General features: G+C 43.4%; 1 protein-coding gene across 11 annotated transcripts in view; it reads right to left on the bottom strand.

Moving 5' to 3' along the window:
* The window catches only part of calcr (calcitonin receptor), a 184,594-nt gene that overhangs the window by 88,280 nt on the left and 78,035 nt on the right, over positions 1-18,279 (bottom strand). For all 11 annotated transcript variants that reach the window (XM_078422879.1, XM_078422886.1, XM_078422844.1 and 8 more), the window contains one exon: positions 16,152-16,239. In XM_078422879.1, the coding sequence (XP_078279005.1) occupies positions 16,152-16,202 (51 nt within the window). In that variant the 5' untranslated portion in view covers positions 16,203-16,239. The remainder of the gene's footprint in view (positions 1-16,151; positions 16,240-18,279) is intronic.

The following is an 18,279-nucleotide window of genomic DNA, read 5'->3' as shown; positions in this document are numbered from 1 at the left end:
TTCTCCCTGCTCTTGCACCAATTAATTTATCTCCTCATATCTTGAATCTATCCTGTCTGGTCTTATCCATTCCCTTTCCACCAACATCCATGTCACCTCATATGCTATGCACCATTTTGACAACTTTGGTTTCTCTGGCCCCCATTGCCTCATCTTCAACACGGATGTCCAGTTTTTATACACCTCCATCCCCTGTCAGGAAGATCCTAAAGCCTTCCACTGGAGGACAGTGGATCTAGGGGGGTAGAGGAACTGAAATAAATTTTCATTAGACGAGAAATAGTATTGGGTAGACTAATGGGACTGAAGGATGATAAATCCCCAGGGCCTGATGGTCTGCATCCCAGGGTCCTCAGGGAGGTGGCTCTAGGAATAGTGGACGCATTGGTGATCATTTTCCAATGTTCAATAGATTTGGGATCAGTTCCTGTGGATTGGAGGATAGCTAATGTTATCCCACTTTTCAAGAAAGGAGCGAGAGCGAAAACGGGGAATTACAGACCAGTTAGCCTGACTTCGGTGGTGGGAAAGATGCTGGAGTCAATTATTCATGAGGTAATAATGGTGCATTTGGATAGCAGTAAAAAGATAAGTCCAAGTCAGCATGGATTTATGAAAGGGAAATCATGCTTGACTAATCTTCTGGAATTTTTTGAGGACGTGACAAGTAAAATGGATGAAGGGGAGCCAGTGGATGTAGTGTATCTAGACTTTCAGAAAGCCTTTGATAAGGTCCCGCATGGGAGATTGGGACTAAAATTGGAGCACATGGTATTGGGGGTAGGGTGTTGACATGGATAGAAAATTGGTTAGCAGACAGGAAGCAAAGAGTAGGAATAAACGGCAGTGGCGAGTGGAGTGCCACAAGGCTCGGTGTTGGGGCCACAACTGTTTACCAGTTGATTTGGAAGAGGGAATTAGAAGCAACACTAGCAGGTTTGCAGATGACACAAAGCTGGGTGGCAGTGTAAACTGTGAAGAGGATGTTAAGAGGTTGCAGGGTGACCTGGACAGGTTGAGTGAGTGGGCAGAGGCATGGCAGATGCAGTATAATGTAGATAAATGTGAGGTTATCCACTTTGGCGGCAGAAACAAGGAGGCAGATTATTATCTAAATGGAGTTAGGTTAGGTAAGGGGGAGGTCCAGCGAGACCTGGGTGTTCTTGTACACCAGTCACTGAAAATTGGCGTGCAGGTACAGCAGGCAGTGAAGAAAGCTAATGGAATGTTGGCCTTCATAACAAGAGGATTTCAGTATAGGAGTAAAGAGGTTCTTCTACAGTTGTAAAGGGCCCTGGTAAGACCACATCTGGAGTATTGTGTACAGTTTTGGTCTCCTAATTTGAGGAAGGACATCCTTGTAATTGAGGCAGTGCAGCGTAGGTTCACGAGATTCATCCCTGGGATGGCAGGACTGACATATGAGGAAAGATTGAAAAGATTAGGCTTGTATTCACTGGAGTTTAGAAGGATGAGAGGGGATCTTATAGAAACATATAAAATTATAAAAGGACTGGACAAGCTAGATGCAGGAAAAATGTTCCCAATGTTGGGCGAGTCCAAAACCAGGGGCCACAGTCTTAGAATAAAGGGGAAGCCATTTAAAACTGAGGTGAGAAAAAACTTTTTCACCCAGAGAGTTGTGAATTTGTGGAATTCTCTTCCACAGAGGGCAGTGGAAGCCAAATCACTGGATGGATTTAAGAGAGAGTTAGATAGAGCTCTAGGGGCTAGTGGAATCAAGGGGTATGGGGAGAAGGCAGGCATGGGGTATTGATTGGGGACGATCAGCCATGATCACAATGAATGGCGGTGCTGGCTCGAAGGGCCGAATGGCCTCCTCCTGCACCTATTTTCTATGTTTCTATGTTCTATGTTTTTTCTTTCTGCAACAAAAAATCCAACCATTTCCCTCCACCAACACTCTAATCCACCCGGCAGAACCGTAAACCGATAAACCATAAATTTCACCTTTAACAGATGAAGGAGTTTGAAATGTCAGTGTTCAGAGGAATCTATAGGTCTTTCTACACAAATCCAGAAAATTAGTCACTATTGTATATAAATAGTATGCAATCAGGAAAAGCAAATGGCATAATACTGATTATTGCAAAGGGGATTGGAGAATAAGGGTAAAAGTGTAAAGACATCTTATTACAATTCATGTGGCCTTGGGAAGATCACAGCTGGCGAATAATGCTCAACTCTAGTCTCTTTACATAGGGGAGAGTACACCATCCTCCAACCGTATACAATGAAGGTTCACTGTACTTATTTCAGGGATAAGGAGATACCAAATTGAAGTCGTGGAGAACAGAATTGGAGAACAAGTTGGAATTATTTCTCTGGGTCAAGGCATAGGATCAGAAGAGTAATAAAAGAGCAGCGGTCAAGTTCGTCAAATAATAGGATTGATATATTTTGGGATGTACTGTGAGAATGCAGGAATGCATTGAGATCAAGATCAGCTGTATTAAGCAGCGAGGCAGGATCAAGATACCACGTGTTCTAACTTTGTCCTGCTGAAGTTGGACTGTTAAATTAGAGGAAAGTTAATACTTTAACATTTCCTGTGACTATCAAATAACTTCATAAAGTCCAGTAATAAATTATCACTAACTAGTAAACTAGTTAACTAACTAGTAACTGGTAGAGTGGATAAGGGAGAACCAGTCGATGTGTTATATCTGGACTTTCGGAAGACCTTCGACAAGGTCCCACATAGGAGATTGGTGTACAAACTTAAAGCACACGGTATTGAGGGTTCAGTGTTGAGGTGGATAGAAAATTGGTTGGCGGACAGGAAGCAAAGAGTAGGAATAAACGGGTCCTTTTCGGAATGGCAGGCAGTGACTAGTGGGGTACTGCAAGGCTCAGTGCTGGAACCCCAGTTATTTACAGTGTATATTAATGAATAGGACGAGGGAATTGAATGCAACATCTCTAAGTTTGCAGATGACACGAAGCTGGGTGGCAGTGTTAGCTGCGAGGAGGATGCTAGGAGGCTGCAGAGTGACTTGGATAGATTAGGCGAGTGGGCAAATGCATGGCAGATGCAATATAATGTGGATAAATGTGAGGTTATCCACTTTGGCGGCAAGAACAGGAAAGCAGAGTATTACCTGAATGGTGACCGATTGGGAGAAGGGGAGATGCAACGTGACCTGGGTGTCATGGTGCACCAGTCATTGAAAGCAAGCATGCAGGTGCAGCAGGCAGTGAAGAAAGCGAATGGTATGTTGGCATTCATAGCAAGAGGATTTGAGTTTAGGAGCAGGGAGGTTCTGTTGCAGTTGTACAGGGCCTTGGTGAGACCGCACCTGGAGTATTGTGTGCAGTTTTGGTCTCCTAACCTGAGGAAAGACGTTCTTGCCTTAGAGGGAGTACAGAGAAGGTTCACCAGATTGACCCCTGAGATGGCGGGACTTACATATGAGGAAAGACTGGATGGACTGGGCTTGTACTCGCTGGAATTTAGAAGACTGAGGGGGGATCTTATAGAAACATATAAAATTCTTAAGGGGTTGGAGAGGCTAGATGCGGGAAGATTGTTCCCGATGTTGGGGGAGTCCAGAACCAGGGGTCACAGCTTAAGGATAAGGGGGAGGTCTTTTAGGACCGAGATGAGAAAATATTTCTTCACACAGAGAGTGGTGAGTCTGTGGAATTCTCTGCCACAGAAGGTAGTTGAGGCCAGTTCATTGGCTATATTTAAGAGGGAGTTAGATGTGGCCCTTTTTGCGAAAGGGATCAGGGGGTATGGAGAGAAGGCAGGTACAGGCTACTGAGCTGGATGATCAGCCATGATCATATTGAATGGCGGTGCAGGCTCGAAGGGCCGAATGGCCTACTCCTGCACCTATTTTCTATGTTTCTATGATTCTATCACTGTTGCATGCTACTTTGAATGAATCATCCTTGATATATCAATGTCAAGTGTTATTATTTATGACAACTGGTAGGATGTTAATTTAATTTTAAGTGTTTCACATGCTCAGTAAAAAGAAACTAAATTTGACAGAATGACCTGCTCATTTACAGAGCTATTAGCTGAGCACCAGCTGTGTGTCGCTAAACCGTCTGTCTTTTCTAATGGACATCTCAACTATACAGCCTAATATCAGTGCTTTGCATATGTAATCATAGATCAAAGTTTACAATTGATGCCAGATGAGAGGAGATGCAGGATGTGGTATCATAAGTGAAAGAAAGAGCAAAATAAATAATTATCTTAAGAGGGTTCCTGCTTCACAAGGGGAGAGCTAATAATCTTTCAGTTTCTGAATTAAATCATTAGATCAATAACAAACCCACCTTTAAACATGCATAGTGTAGGTTTGTAATGCAATAGAAAGAATAGTGGATGGGCTTTGCTGGTAATTAGAGCAACTACAAAAATGAATGTCATATTTCCCTAATTATGAAATGGAAGCAAAGGAACCTGCTGTGATGACTGTTTCCATTTGTTTTTGATACAACGCCCATAAATTATAGCATCTAGATACTTCTATTTATATATTTCTCCTTTGACATGTTGTTTTCCTGTTTACATTGCAAATCTGTAAGAAGAAATTTGCTGCTAAAGACTAACTAGTTTGCAGTGAAACCAAAGATCTTGAATGTGACATCTTACACCATGTCATTACTTAGCCAAGACACACCTGGCACTGTCCTTTAAAGTCTATAACCTGGGTCTGCATAGAATGTCACAATTTCAAATGAATGACATTTTACCATCACCCTCTGCTTTCTTCCATGAAGCCAATATTCTATCCAGTTGACGACTTCACCGTGAATTCCATGCGATCTAACCTTCCAGACTATCATGCAGCTTGGGAAACCTGCTCAAAATGAATATTTTTCTTAAACCAAACTGTTTTCTTAAAACAAAACCTTAAACACTTAAAAACAATTAATTAATTTTAAAGTATATGGATTAACTGGAGCCCCTCACAATCATTTCCCTTCTTTGAAATCAGTGAAGATTGTGTCTGCACTAGGCAAAACTTGGCACATATCATACTAGTAATTCCACGGATTTCAGCTCCCACACTGGACTCCATGAGAAGTTCAACATCAGAGTGCCATCGTCCCACAACTGCCCCACCGACAGCAACTTTCAGACTTCCATGACATAATCCATTCTTTCATTTTATACTCGGGGTTTGGACAAGCGTGGATTGTTTTCTCTCGAATTCCCTAAAAAGTTTGAGGGGAGACCTAATACAAAGATATAAAATCATGAGATGCATAGATAGGGTAGACAGTCAGAACCATATTCCTCCAGGGTGAAAATGTCAAGGACTAAAAAGTATAGCTTTAAGGTGAGAGGGCAAAGTTCAAGGTTCAAAGGAGATTTGCAGAATGGTGGGTGTCTGGAAATATGCTCTCAGGAGTGGTGGTAGAGGCAGATACAATAGTGGCATTTAAGAGACTTTAACTTGGCATCATGTTGGGCACAGACATTGCGGCCAAAGGACCTGTCCCCGTGCTATACTGTTCCACATTCCATGTTCTTTTACTCATTGAAACTCTGACCATTAACGTTCCACAAACTTAAAGATAAAAGAGAGTCTTGATGTAACTTCCCTTTAATCGGAAATGAGCAATCATTTGCATTTCTGCACATTAACTCATATGACAAAGCACTGGTATCCCATCGCAGAAAGAAGTTTAGTTTCAGAAAAATATTCATTCTGAACAGCTTTCCCCAAGCTGCATGATACTCTGGAAGGTCAGATCACATGTAATCCATGGAGAAATAGCCGACTGTATACAAAATTGGCTTCATGGAAGGAAGCAGAGGGTCATGGTAGAAGGTTGTTTTTCAAACTGGAGGCCTGTGACTAGTGGGGTGACTCAATGCTTGGTGCTGGGCCCATTGTTATTTGTCATCTATATCAATGATTTGCATGAGAATGTACAAGACACAAGTACGTTTGCAGATGACACAAAAGTGGGTGGTATTGTAGTTAGTGGCGATGGTTGTCATAAAGTGCAGCAGGATCGTGATCGGTTGGGCACATGGGCTGAGGAATGGTTGATGGAGTTTAACAGAGAACTGCAAGGTGTTGCATTTTGGGAAGTCTAACCAGGGCAGCAACTACACAGTGAATGGCAGGACTCTGGAGAGTGTTGTAGAGGAGAGGGATCTAGGAGTTCATTGAAAGTGGCATCACAGCTGGATAGGGTGATCAATCAAGCTTTCGGCACATTGGCCTTCATCAGTCAGAGTATTGAGTATAGAAGTTGAGAGATCATGATACAGTTGTACATGACATTGGTGAGGTCACATTTAAAATATTGCGTTTAGTTTGGGTCAGCCTGGCATATGAAAGATTTTGTTAAGCTGGAAAGGGTGCAGAAAAGATTTACAAGGATTTTGCCCAGACTCGAAGGCCTAAGCTAAAGGGAGAGGTTAAACAGCTTGGGGTTTTATTCCTTGGAGAGAAGGAAGATGAGGGGTGATCTTGTAGCCGTGTAAAAGATCCTGAGAGGAATAGATCACGTAAATGCACATTATTTTACCCAGAGTGGTGGAATCAAGAACCAGAGGGCATTGGTATAAGGTGAGAGGGAAAGATTTAAATAGGAACCTGAGGGGCAACCTTTTTACACAAAGTGGATATATAGAAAGAGCTGCCAGGATAGTTGAGGCACTATCACAATGTTTAAAAAATATCTGGTCAAGTACATGAATAGGATAGATTTATGGGCCAAATGCAGGCAGGTTGGACTCGTGTAGATTGCGCATGTTGGTCAATGTGGGCAACTTGGGCCGAACGGTCTGCTTCTATGCTCTAGGACCCTATGACTCTAGTTCTCCCAAAATCCTATGAATAATGGGTAATCAAAATTCAATCAAAATCATCTTTTAAACAAGATATAAAACCAGAAAATGCTGGTAATATTTGACAGGTCGGGGAGCATTTGCAGCGTGTAACATGGTTCTGCTGAGAGGACTGCTGGATAGGCACATCGAATTGAAGGGATATGGATCACGTGCAGGCAGTGGAGACCGGTTTAACTTGGCATCTTATTCAATACAGACATTGTGGGGGTGAAGGGCCTGTCCCTGTGCTGTACGTTCTATGTCCTAAGGCCATTGACTTGCAAAATTAACTGTTGCTCTTTCCACAGTTGCTGACTGGTCTGTTGTGCAGTTCTAGCATTTTCTGCATTTATTTCAAATTTCCATTTCTGCGTTTATTTCAAATTTCCACTGTTTTGTTTTTGGAATACTTAACTAGAAAGAACTCTGCACTATACAAATTAGACACCATCAAAGTTCATTTCCATGCTGTGCTGAAGATCAGTGTTGCTAATTTGTAATGCAAGTGATCAAATCCCTCATTTTGAAATTAATCATGCACCTGTTTCTTAAGCATGATTAAAAAAAAGTGACTGTAACAAAAATGGCACATCATCATCCATAAATTATAAGCACCCTTTTTGAAATCTTAAGGATTTCCAGGTTCTATACTTATCTCACACTCTTTGTCTATCCATCTCTGGCATTTTCCAACTATCTGGCAATTAACCCCTCCCCCCCCTCACCTTTTAATTGCCAGATGTTCCTCCCCACCTCCCACTTCTAGACTTCCCCTCCACCCCCCCCACGACAAGCGGTCTGAAATGTTGCCTATCCATTTTCTCCAGAGATGCTGCCTGTCCCACTGAATTTTTCTAGCACTTTACGTCTATTTTTGTAAACCAGCATCTACAGATCCTTGTGTCTACAACTAAGGATACTGCCCAATTCACCTCGAACCCATTGTCCCATTATAGACATTGGAACTAATGCACTACAGTGCTGAGAACTATTTTCTGCATTCTGTACCTTCCCCTTTCCTCTGTCTATTGTCATTGAGTTTGACTTGATTATATTTATGGACATTTGCATCGCATGCAAAACAAAGCTTTTCAATGTACCTCTGTATTCATGACAATAATAAACCTAATCCCGAATCTAAATAGCTCTTTGAAACCAAAAACTCATTGGGCCAAATGCCATTCAATAATTTAGTTAAAATAAGGAGGTGCCTAAATTCTAATCTGTGCTGTCTTTTACTGTCTTGCAGTGTTCCCAAGTGTAGATCCTGAACACTGGCAATATATTGCCTGTCCTAAAAAAATTGTATCAAGGTTCTGCTGTCAGATATTGTTACTCAAAAGATCATTCACAATTTAAGCAGGAAGCAAATGCAATTGCAAAGGTAGACATTTTTAGATTTTTTTAGATTTAGATTTAGAGATACAGCGCGGAAACAGGCCCTACGGCCCACCGAGTCCGCGCCGCCCAGCGATCCCCGCACATTAACACTACCCTATACACACTAGGGACAATTTTTTTAAAAACATTTAAATTAACCTACAAACCTGTACACCTTTGGAGTGCGAGAGGAAACCGAAGATCTCGGAGAAAACCCACGCAGGTCACGGGGAGAACGTACAAACTCCGTACAGGCGGCGCCCATAGTCAGGATCGAACCTGAGTCTCCGGCGCTGCATTCGCTGTAAGGCAGCAACTCTACCGCTGCGCCACCCTGCCGCCTTATCAGCATTATCAGCAGCTGCATTCTGAAAGGTGCCTCAATGTGATTGTGATACGTCAAGTGAAGAAAAAATTATTCCCTTTTAAATGATGCAAACTAAGAAACTAGAAATCCAATTTTACAAATAGCAACTGGAAGCAGCCACATTTGGTAGTAGGAACTCTTAATTATTGTTGGCATTGCAATAAAGTGTCCAAACTTCAATTTTCTGCTCTCTATTTATTGATTAATCAGTACGTATTTCATCTGCACTTTGCAAGGTTGTTTGGTTTGGCGACCAGCCTAATTAATAGATGCACAGACCTCAGCAACTCACTCTGTTTGACGTAAATGAAATCTAACTTGGGAGATTTGAATGATTTTCATTTTGCTGACACATCCTATTCATTAGTGGGCCGGTGCTTTTGGCTACTTGAACCATTAGCTAAATCCATATTTTACAAAAGCTCTGCCCTTATGTTTCCTAAAGGAGATTGCAATACTGGCAAATATTCACTTAGTAATAAAACTTCATACTCATATCAGTTCAATTTAGCAACATCCTTAGAGCAATTCATGCTATGCAAGGACGTATGAAATGTTTTTCTATCCACACAATGTGGATATCACTGCCGATATTGATATTTGGAAACTAAGGAGGAAGTTAAGAATCAATCACATCATTGGAGATCTAGAGTCATGTACTGATTGGACAGGGTAAGAATGGGAAAAATTTCCCTGATGGGCATTGGTGAAATTGATGGGCTAAGGATCAGTTTGCTCAGCTTGCACTACTTAATTCAATAAACTACTGTATTGAGCATTCATTGCATGTGAATCAAGATGGATTTTGAGCCTTTTTCCTTCAGGATAAGACCTTGAAATAAAGTTCCTTCTGCCTGTTCAAGTCAACAGTAAAGATCCTGAGCTAGATTTTACTTTACCCAGTGCTACTTCTTTTACAATACTGTATGCGAAGGGACTTAATCTAAAACCAAATAATTGAATGTTATTGAGGCCTTTAATTTGAAAAGATGTTTGAAATTCTCCATTGTGGACTGGTATCGAAAAGCATGATGATTGTCTGAGATATGGTGGGCCTGCTTCTGTGCTGTACAACTCTATGACTCGATGACACTCATGCACATTGAGGCCACTGGATATATACAGTAACATGTAGTGAAGCTTGGTATCAGAAGCCTTCAAGTTCTCTTCCTCCACATTACTACCACCCTGATAATATCATTCCAAAACACAGAATGCTATTCCAAAGCTGTACTGAAACCAGGTCCTTAAAGCATCTGCATTACTTCTCTGATTGCTATCCCATTGCCTTTGAACCGCTGATGATTACACCACCATCCAACACATCAGGAGCCCTGTCATATTAAATCTTCTGCCTTTCCTTCACCATCAAACCGTGTCTCCTACCCTTAGTGGTCCTGGCCTTTGATACTTCTAATGCCCCAACAACTCATGCCATAAGTCCTGATATCCTGATCTCCAGTCAGTGACGCTCAGTGACCTGACCCTCAAAACCATTGAGCTAAATTACCTTTTACCATTTGGTAAATCTTTAACGTCCTGAACAAAGGTACATCAACACCCTGATGCCAAAGGAAAATCCTCAACGATCTGATCTCAGTGACATAATACCATTCCTCTACCTCCACCAATCCTCTACCCCTCCCACCTCTCCCCACCACTGACACTAATTCAGCTCTCCATACACTTCCCCAAACCTCTATCTTTACCTTTATATCTTCATCTCTACCATCTATACCTTTCCTTGATAATGAAGTCTTTCACTGTGGTCTGACTACCAGTCAGTGGTCGCATGTGCCCAAGTTGTCTTTGTTTCAAAAGCAGAGTCAGTGAGCTCAGAATCCTTGTGCACTGAGGAGAAGCAGGAATTCTGCTGGAGTTCGAGCCGCGGGTTCTGCTCTCATCTATCTCACCCAGTGCTATCTACGCAAGCTCACCCAGTGCTATCTACGCAAGCTCACCCAATCTACCTACTATCCAATCACTCATCTACCTACCCAACTAAATGCAGCTGGTGATATGGTGAGGAGCTGCAATTAGTTGCTTTTGTTTCCTTGGATCAACAATGCAAGTATCCAATTGGTTAGGTAATTTTTATGGCCATTAGCTGTGTATAATATAAAGGCAAAACTCAGTAACTCCCAGGCCTGCTATCCCATCTACAATAAGTATACATAAACTTTAATAATGACTAAAAATGGATTTACATTATTTGCATTATTTCTGTTTCATTACTTCCCTCAACTGGTAGGCTTTATGACAAATAATATACGCATACTACTGAAATCAGCAATATTGAAGTAAATAAACAGCAATCAGTTCAACATTTATCAACCCTGAACAACTGCACTAATGGTTATTTTTAGGGCATAATCTCATTGGGCTGTTTACTTTATTTGCCCTGGAAGCAGGAATAGTGGTCATTAGACGAGGAGCATATATTTGTTTTGTGTAGTGTTACCTTTCACACAGAAGTCCTGAGGACATTTAATTTTATCTTAATATTTGAAAATATCTGCTGTTGCATTTCATTATTTTTTCCCAGAAGCAGTAATTATGTATTTCATGTTCACATTCTTCATCACAGTTTGTTGTTGAGAGGATAACATAACATAACATAACAACACTTTATTGTCACTCGGCACAACACCGAGCGAAATTTCAGCAGTCACACAAAATACAGCAAAAAGAAAAGAACACAGGACACCCGACCCCAACACAAACATCCATCACAGTGACTCCAAACACCCCCTCACTGTGATGGAGGCAACAAAACTTCCCCTCTCTTCCCCCCGCACCCACGGACAGGCAGCTCGACCCCTACCGAGGCAAACGACACGCACAGCCCCCGCAAGGGGATGGAAGGCCCCCCGGCCGAGCCGCCCCGGGCACCGAAACGTCCCGCGGCCGCACCGGGCGATGTTAAGTCCAACGGCCGAGCCGCACCGGGCACTGAAACGTCCCGCGGCCGAACAGCGCTGACGATGTTAAGTCCAGCGGCCAAGCCGCACCGGGCACTGAAACGTCCCGCGGCCACACCGGGCGATGTTAAGTCCAGCGGCCAAGCCGCACCGGGCATTGAAACGTCCCGCGGCCGAGCCGCACCGGGCACTGAAACGTCCCGCGGCCGAGCCGCACCGGGCACTGAAACGTCCCGCGGCCACACCGGGCGATGTTAAGTCCAGCGGCCGAGCCGCACCGGGCACTGAAACGTCCCGCGGCCGAGCTGCGCCGGCAATGTTAAGGCCCGCAGCCGAGCCGCACCGGGCACTGAAACGTCCCGCAGCCGAGCTGCGCCGGCAATGTTAAGGCCCGCAGCCGAGCCGCACCGGGCACTGAAACGTCCCGCAGCCGAGCTGCGCCGGCAATGTTAAGGCCCGCAGCCGAGCCGCGCCCCGGGGAAGAGACCTAATAAAATAAAGGTTTCCCCCCGCCCCACCCCCCCACCCCACCCCACACCCCCACCACACACCCCCACCACACATACACAGCCAAAAACAGAAACAAAAACCATCCCAACACCGACACAAACAAAAAAAAAGAAAAAAAGACAACAGACTGCCAGAGAGCCGCAGCCGTTAGGCGCAGCCAACTCTGCGCAGTGACTTGTCCAATCAGAACTCTTCATATTAATTTGGTATTTTCTATTTTCTACCCCAATGGGGAATGTTCACCTTTAGTGTCATTGTGATTTGCTTCGAATGGCCTCACGGTGTAACCAACATCCAGCAGTTTTCTCTGAAAAGCAACCCATTATTACCCCATTGTGTCTTAGGGTTATAAATTCACCCCTCACTACAGGAAATAGTACGATCCAAAACTGAAAACAGAATATTAAACAGAAAAATTAACACCACCATTTTAACAAATCTACGGATTAAACTATTGTTGCCCCTACATAGAATATAGAACAGTACGACACAGGGACAGGCCCTTGGGCCCCACAATGCCCGTGCCAAACATGATGCCATCGACGTGGCACCATCGACCCTACACGATGTGTTGTGTCGACACCAAAATAAGAACCCTGATGCAGCTGTGCTGGTGGCTGTAGATTTCAATAGGGGAAATCTCAAAAAGGTCATGCCCAACTTCTACCAACACATCACATGTGTCACCAGGGGGGAAAAGAACTTTGGACCACTGCTACACGCCGTTCAGGAAAGGCTACAAGGCCGTTTCTCTCCCTCCTTTTGGAAAATCTGACCACACTGCCATTTTCCTGCTGCCGGAGTATAAACAACGGATAGTACGGGAAGCGACAGTGACGAGGGACGTAAAGCGGTGGTCTGACCATTCAGAGGCCATGCTTCAAGATGCACTGAGCGAAGTCGACTGGAACATGTTCCAAGCAAGTTCCAGAGACGTAAATGAGTTTGTAGAAGCGGTTACGGACTTCATTGCCACAATAGCCGATACCATCATCCCCACGGTAAGGGTCAGTATCTTCCCTAACCAAAAACCCTGGGTGGACAGGTCTATTCGCATGGCCTTGAATGCTCGCACCGCTGCTTACAACTCCGGCCTGGCATCCTGCAACATGGACGACTACAAGGGAGAGTCCTACCGACTGCGAAGGGCAGTGAAGGATGCAAAAAAGAGGTACCGGGACAAGATGGAGTCACAGATGGAGCAGCAGGACACCAGGCGCCTTTGGCAGGGGCTACGGACAATAACTAGCTACAGGTCCAGCACCCCCTCAACCGGAAGTGCCGGCTCCTCCTTAGCTGATGACCTGAACTCTTTTTATGCACGGTTTGAGACGGGTAACACCACCAGCTCGCCGTCTAAAAACAGCACCGAAGGGGCGCTGGCTAGCGAGGCTGGAGGGGGATCCACCGCCGGGGATGTGCACACATTCTCGGTGTCCGAGCATGAGGTGAGGTGGGCTCTGACGAGTGTGAACACGAAGAAAGCTGGAGGCCCAGATGGTATATCTGGGCGAGTGCTAAAGTCTTGTGCTACTCAGCTTGCTCCAGTGCTCACCACAATATTCAACCTCTCCTTGGCAAAGTCCGTGGTCCCTGCATGCTTCAAAAGATCCATCATTGTACCGGTGCCAAAGAATGCCTCTCCAGCGTGTTTAAATGACTACCGACCAGTGGCCCTCACCTCGGTTGTCATGAAATGCTTTGAGAGGCTAGTCAAGAAGCACATCTTCGCCCTCCTTCCTCGCAACATGGACCCACTACAGTTCGCATACCGTCCGAACAGGTCCACGGATGATGCGGTCTCCCAGGTTCTACACACCGCTCTCTCTCATCTGGACAGCCAGGGGGGCTATGTGAGGATGCTGTTCATTGACTTTAGTTCAGCATTCAATACAATAGTCCCCAGCAGACTGGTTGAGAAGCTGCTGGAACTGGGGCTTAGCACCCCTCTGTGTGCCTGGGTCCTGGACTTTCTCACCGCCAGGCCCCAAGTGGTCAGGATGGGGGAAGACACATCCAGCTCCCTCACCCTGAACATAGGATCCACCCAGGGCTGCGTCCTTAGCCCCCTACTGTACTCCCTGTACACACATGACTGTGGGGCCAGGTTCAGCTCAAACTCCATTATCAAGTTTGCTGATGACACTGTGGTGGTGGGCTAGATCTCCAACAACGATGAGAAGGCCTACCGGGAGGAGGTGGCTGATCTGACACTCTGGTGTCAGGACAATAGCCTCCTCTTGAATGTCACTAAAAAGAAGGAGCTGATTGTGGACTTCAGAAGGGCTAAACATCCAAGGACATACACGCCACTCGAGATAAATGGGTCTGTTGTGGATAGGGTGAGCAGTTTCAAATACTTGGGAGTCCGCATCAAAGAGGATCTGACGTGGGCAACGCACATTGCCGCACTGGTGGGTAAGGCAAAGCAGCGCCTTTACCACCTTAGACAACTGAGGAAATTCAGAGTGTCTCGGAGGATCCTTCATTGCTTCTACTCTGGGGCTGTAGAGAGCATCCTGTCCGGCAACATTACAGTCTGGTTTGGGAACAGCTCTGCCCAGGACAGGATGGCCCTGCAGAGAGTAGTGCGTTCGGCAGAACGCACCATGAGAACTACACTCGCCCTCCTGCAGGACCTATACATCAGGAGGTGCAGATCCAGAGCAAGCAAGATCATGAGGGACCCCTACCACCCCAGTAACGGCTGTTCCAGATACTACGATCAGGCAAACGCCTCCGCTGTCACGCTGTGAAAACGGAGAGGATGAGACGGAGTTTCTTCCCACAGGCCATCAGGACTGTCAACTTTTATAACCCCAGAGACTAAATTTTAGTATATATACTATATATAGTATATAGTAACTTATTAACTTTATTTATATGCTGTAACTGTAATTCTTTTTTGTGCACAATCCGCAGGCATTGCCACTTTCATTTCACTGCACATCGTGTATGTGTATGTGACAAATAAATTTGACTTGAAATTTGATTTGACTAATATCATCTGCCTGCATGTCATCTATACCCCTCCATTTCCTGCATATCCATCTGCCTATCCAAAAATCACTTAAACACCACCATCGAATCTGCCTCCACAACCACTCCAGGCAAAACGTTCCACACTCCCGCCTTCGTCTGGGCAAAAAAGCTTTCACCCCATACATCTTTAAACTTTGCCCTTCCTCACCTTAAAACGATGTCTCTTGTCTTAGACATTTCCACACAGGGAAAAAGATTCCGACTGTCTACCATATCTACTGTATGCCTGGAATCCTGATCAACTTTTTATTGTTTAAAGATTTTCCTTCAGCCTTCCACTTTACAGAGGCAAGTGTACCATCAACTGAACTGAAGTTATATGATAAATGGAGGCTTCTTCAATCATCCCTGTGCCTTATATTTAATTGATAAAACCCCATCATAAAAAAAATATTTGATTGTCAGCCATGATTGTGACTGACGCTTCCTTTGCAAGTGAGAAAGCTCTAAACTACTGCAATAGTAACAAGTTTAGTTTTAAGGATTAAATGCTTAATTCAAGAGTCTTCATATTTCTTGATTTTGAAGTCTGTCTGACTGTCTAAGATTGCAAACAATTGATTGTATTCAAGATCAGTACGAGGTGAAACATCTTCTCACAAAGGTCTTACATTTTTAATCAACCCCTTTTGTAACCAATTGTTTGCTTGATTTGTTTCACACAAAGTGAGGCAGTATTGAGGTTGCATTTTTGTGTAATGCCAATGAGAGCAAGGATTTAATGAAATAACAAGAATCAAAACAGACAAAAATAAACAGTCAGAATGAGTATGAAGGAAGGTCCCAACTGAAAATGTCACTTATCCATTTTCTCTAGAGATGCTGCCTGACCTGTTGAATTACTCCAGCACTTTGCACTATCTTTGGCATTAAAAACAGCATCTGCAGTTCCTTGATATGACATTAAAAATAATCGTTCACCAGGTTTTATGAGAATGGTGCCCTATAATTATACTGTATTTTGATAATAAGGTGCTTCCATGCTATTATCTGATCTGGCTGGATAGAATGCAAAATAAAACTTTTCACTGTACCTTGGTACACGCGACAATAATAAACCTAAATCTGAATCTTTATAGTTTGGCATTGTTTTACTTACCAAGGTAACTGCCACTGTTAACATAAGGGAATGTACGAGGAGTCTTGCCATAATTGTTTCCACAGGATTGCTGCCAATTATCCGTTTTCTGCAAGTGCAATAAAAATAGTTGAATGTGTCAATAAGTTACATCAAATTGTATCAAATACACATGAAAGAGATAATTTGACTTAACAATCACATGCTCGAGTTCACATCCCACACAGGTCAGCTCACATTTGCAGCATATCAAGTAGCCTTTGACATCCAAGTCAATATCTTCTTCCTAAAAGCACATGTACTATTTACCTCAACTATTTCTCATGATAGTGAATTTCACATTCAAACTAATCTGAAGCAAAGGATGTTTATTCTGAATTCCTTATTGATTTATTAATGATTACTATATATATTTAATCTCTGGATTTAGATCTATTCATGTTGAAATATATTCTTTGTCACTTAGTCATCCAGAAATGGAAACAGGCCCTTCGGCCCAAACCATCCTTGCTGACCAAGATGTCTATCTAAGCTATTTCCATTTGCCTGTAATTGGCCCATATCCATCTGAACCTTTTCTATGCATTTACCTGAACAAATGTTTTTTAAACATTGTGATTTTAACGTCATCCACAGCTAATTCTAACTGCCCATTCGATATGCACCATGTGTGAAATGTTGCCCCTCGGGTCCCTTTGAAATCTTTCCCCTCTCACCTTATTCTAAATTCTCTAGTTTTAAACTCCTCGAGCATGGAAAAAATGACTATGACTATCCACCTTATTATGCTTTTATGTGCTTCCATATGGTCACTCCTCAGCCTCCTACACTCCAAGGAAAGAAGTCCCAGCCTATCCAACCTCTCCTTATGGCTCAAGCCCTCCAGTTCCAATAATATTTGCTTGTTTTTTTTATACTTTATCAAGCCCGTCTATAATTCTAGAAAGTACCGTTAGGCCATTCCTCAGAAAGGGTTCCGCCTATTAATTTTAGTAATTTATTGGTAGCTAAAATGCAGAAAACTGCAGATGCTGAAAATGTGAAATAATAGCACAAAGACACAGGTCAGGCAGCATCTGTGAAAATCAACGTTTCAGGTGATGGCATTTCACCTAAGAAACCCTGTTTCTCTCCTCAGATGCTGTCTAACCTGATGATCATTTCGAGCAGTTTCAGCTTTCATATAATATTTTTGGTCAAACTTATTTTGTATCTTCCTTTTTGTCCCTATTTCCTTTGTATGGAGTAAATTCCTGAGCTGTGCATGTTTTCCAAGTTGATCTAGTTACGTTTCTGAACAATTTTAACATAACATCACTTTTAAACATTAACATTTAAAAGCAGATCTCCAAGGCCATATCTGAAAGTATTATGCCTTTATTTTTCCTGCGCTCTATACTTAGTCGATTGTGCAGTTGATTCCCTAGATTTATATGGTTCCTCAGCTATTTAATCTTTTATTTCCAAAATTCAGAAAAAGTTCTTATTTTTTTCCAGAATTTTTTTTCTGAATTAATTTGCCAATTGCATCTCCATGCTTCTAGTAAAAGGGATCGCTTGGCTCTTTCTTTCACCATTGCCCATCTATTGGATATGTGCTTCACCATATTATCACGGTGGTGCAGCGGTAGAGTTGCTGCCTTACAGCAAATGCAGTGCAGGAGACCCTGGTTCGATCCCGAAAAGGGGTGCTGTCTGTACGGATTTTGTACGTTCTCCACGTGACCTGCGTGGGTTTTCTCCGAGATCTTCGGTTTCTTCCCACACTCCAAAAACGTACAGGAATGTAGGCTAATTGACTTGAAAAAGTAAAAATTGTTCCTGTTGTGTGTAGGATAGTGTTAATATCGCTGGTCGGCATGGACCCGGTGGGCCGAAAGGCCTGTTTCCACCCTTTATCTCCAAACAAAAACAAAACGTAGCCCAGACTATCACACAAACCAACCTCCCTTCCATTGACTCCATTTCTACCTCACACTGCTTCGGCAAGGCCAACAGCATAATCAAGGACAAATCTCATCGTGGCCACTTCCTCTTCTCCCCTCTCCCATCGGGCAAAAGGTATAGAAGTGTGAAAACTCAAACCACCAAGTTCAGGGTTCTTCCCAGCTGTTATCAGGCAACTGAATCATCCTACCACAACTAGAGA

Source organism: Rhinoraja longicauda, chromosome 2 (genome assembly GCF_053455715.1).
Source record: "Rhinoraja longicauda isolate Sanriku21f chromosome 2, sRhiLon1.1, whole genome shotgun sequence".
NCBI lineage: Eukaryota > Metazoa > Chordata > Chondrichthyes > Rajiformes > Arhynchobatidae > Rhinoraja > Rhinoraja longicauda.
This window is presented reverse-complemented; position numbering and strand designations above follow the sequence as displayed.